This window comes from Penaeus monodon, chromosome 25 (assembly GCF_015228065.2).
Source record: "Penaeus monodon isolate SGIC_2016 chromosome 25, NSTDA_Pmon_1, whole genome shotgun sequence".
Classification (NCBI taxonomy): Eukaryota; Metazoa; Arthropoda; class Malacostraca; order Decapoda; family Penaeidae; genus Penaeus; species Penaeus monodon.
In genome coordinates this window covers 38,278,394-38,278,938 of record NC_051410.1, presented here as the reverse complement: position 1 = coordinate 38,278,938, position 545 = coordinate 38,278,394, and the positions used below count along the sequence as shown (strand labels likewise).

At 45.5% G+C, this 545-nt stretch overlaps 1 protein-coding gene across 1 annotated transcript in view; it reads left to right on the top strand.

Annotated features, from left to right (window-relative positions):
- LOC119589226 overlaps positions 1-545 on the top strand; it is a gene marked incomplete at its 5' end in the record, with an annotated part of 73,080 nt that overhangs the window by 45,490 nt on the left and 27,045 nt on the right. Inside the window, 1 exon segment of the mRNA XM_037937831.1 lies at positions 338-488. Within this exon segment, the coding sequence (XP_037793759.1) occupies positions 338-488 (151 nt within the window).

Sequence of the window (545 nt, the reverse complement as noted above, 5' to 3'; positions counted from 1 at the left end):
CAAGATTGTCCTTGAAAATATATTGTTTTTTTTTTGCTCATATATTTAGTGTGTGTTTATGACTCCTGCTGTGTAACTTTTTTTTCTTACAAATGAACACTCATATCAATAACTTTTTTTCTTGCAAATGAAATAGCTCAGTTTTACTTTATAAAAGTGTTGTTCCGAGACGGATTTACCTCCACCTTCAAGTCCCACTGATTTCACACAGAGGAGTCACTCGAACGCCACTGCGACATCTCTCGTGTTCCTTGAGGAAACTTGATTGCTTCCTCGAGTAACACGAGTCCGTTCCGCTCCCTCTCCATCAGCTCTTATTACCTCGTTCCTTTGCCAGACCTACGAGAGGATTTCCGGAAGTCACCCTCCAGCGTGGACGTGCCGGAAGGGAAGACGGCCGTGTTCGAGTGTGAGCCTCCGAAGGGTCACCCGATTCCTGTAGTCACCTGGAGGCTGGATGGGGAGGACCTGACTCTCCCTCGGCACAGGTGAGGTGCCCGAGTTAATTGTAATTGATGGAAAAGCTATCTCAATTTTTTTGGTCA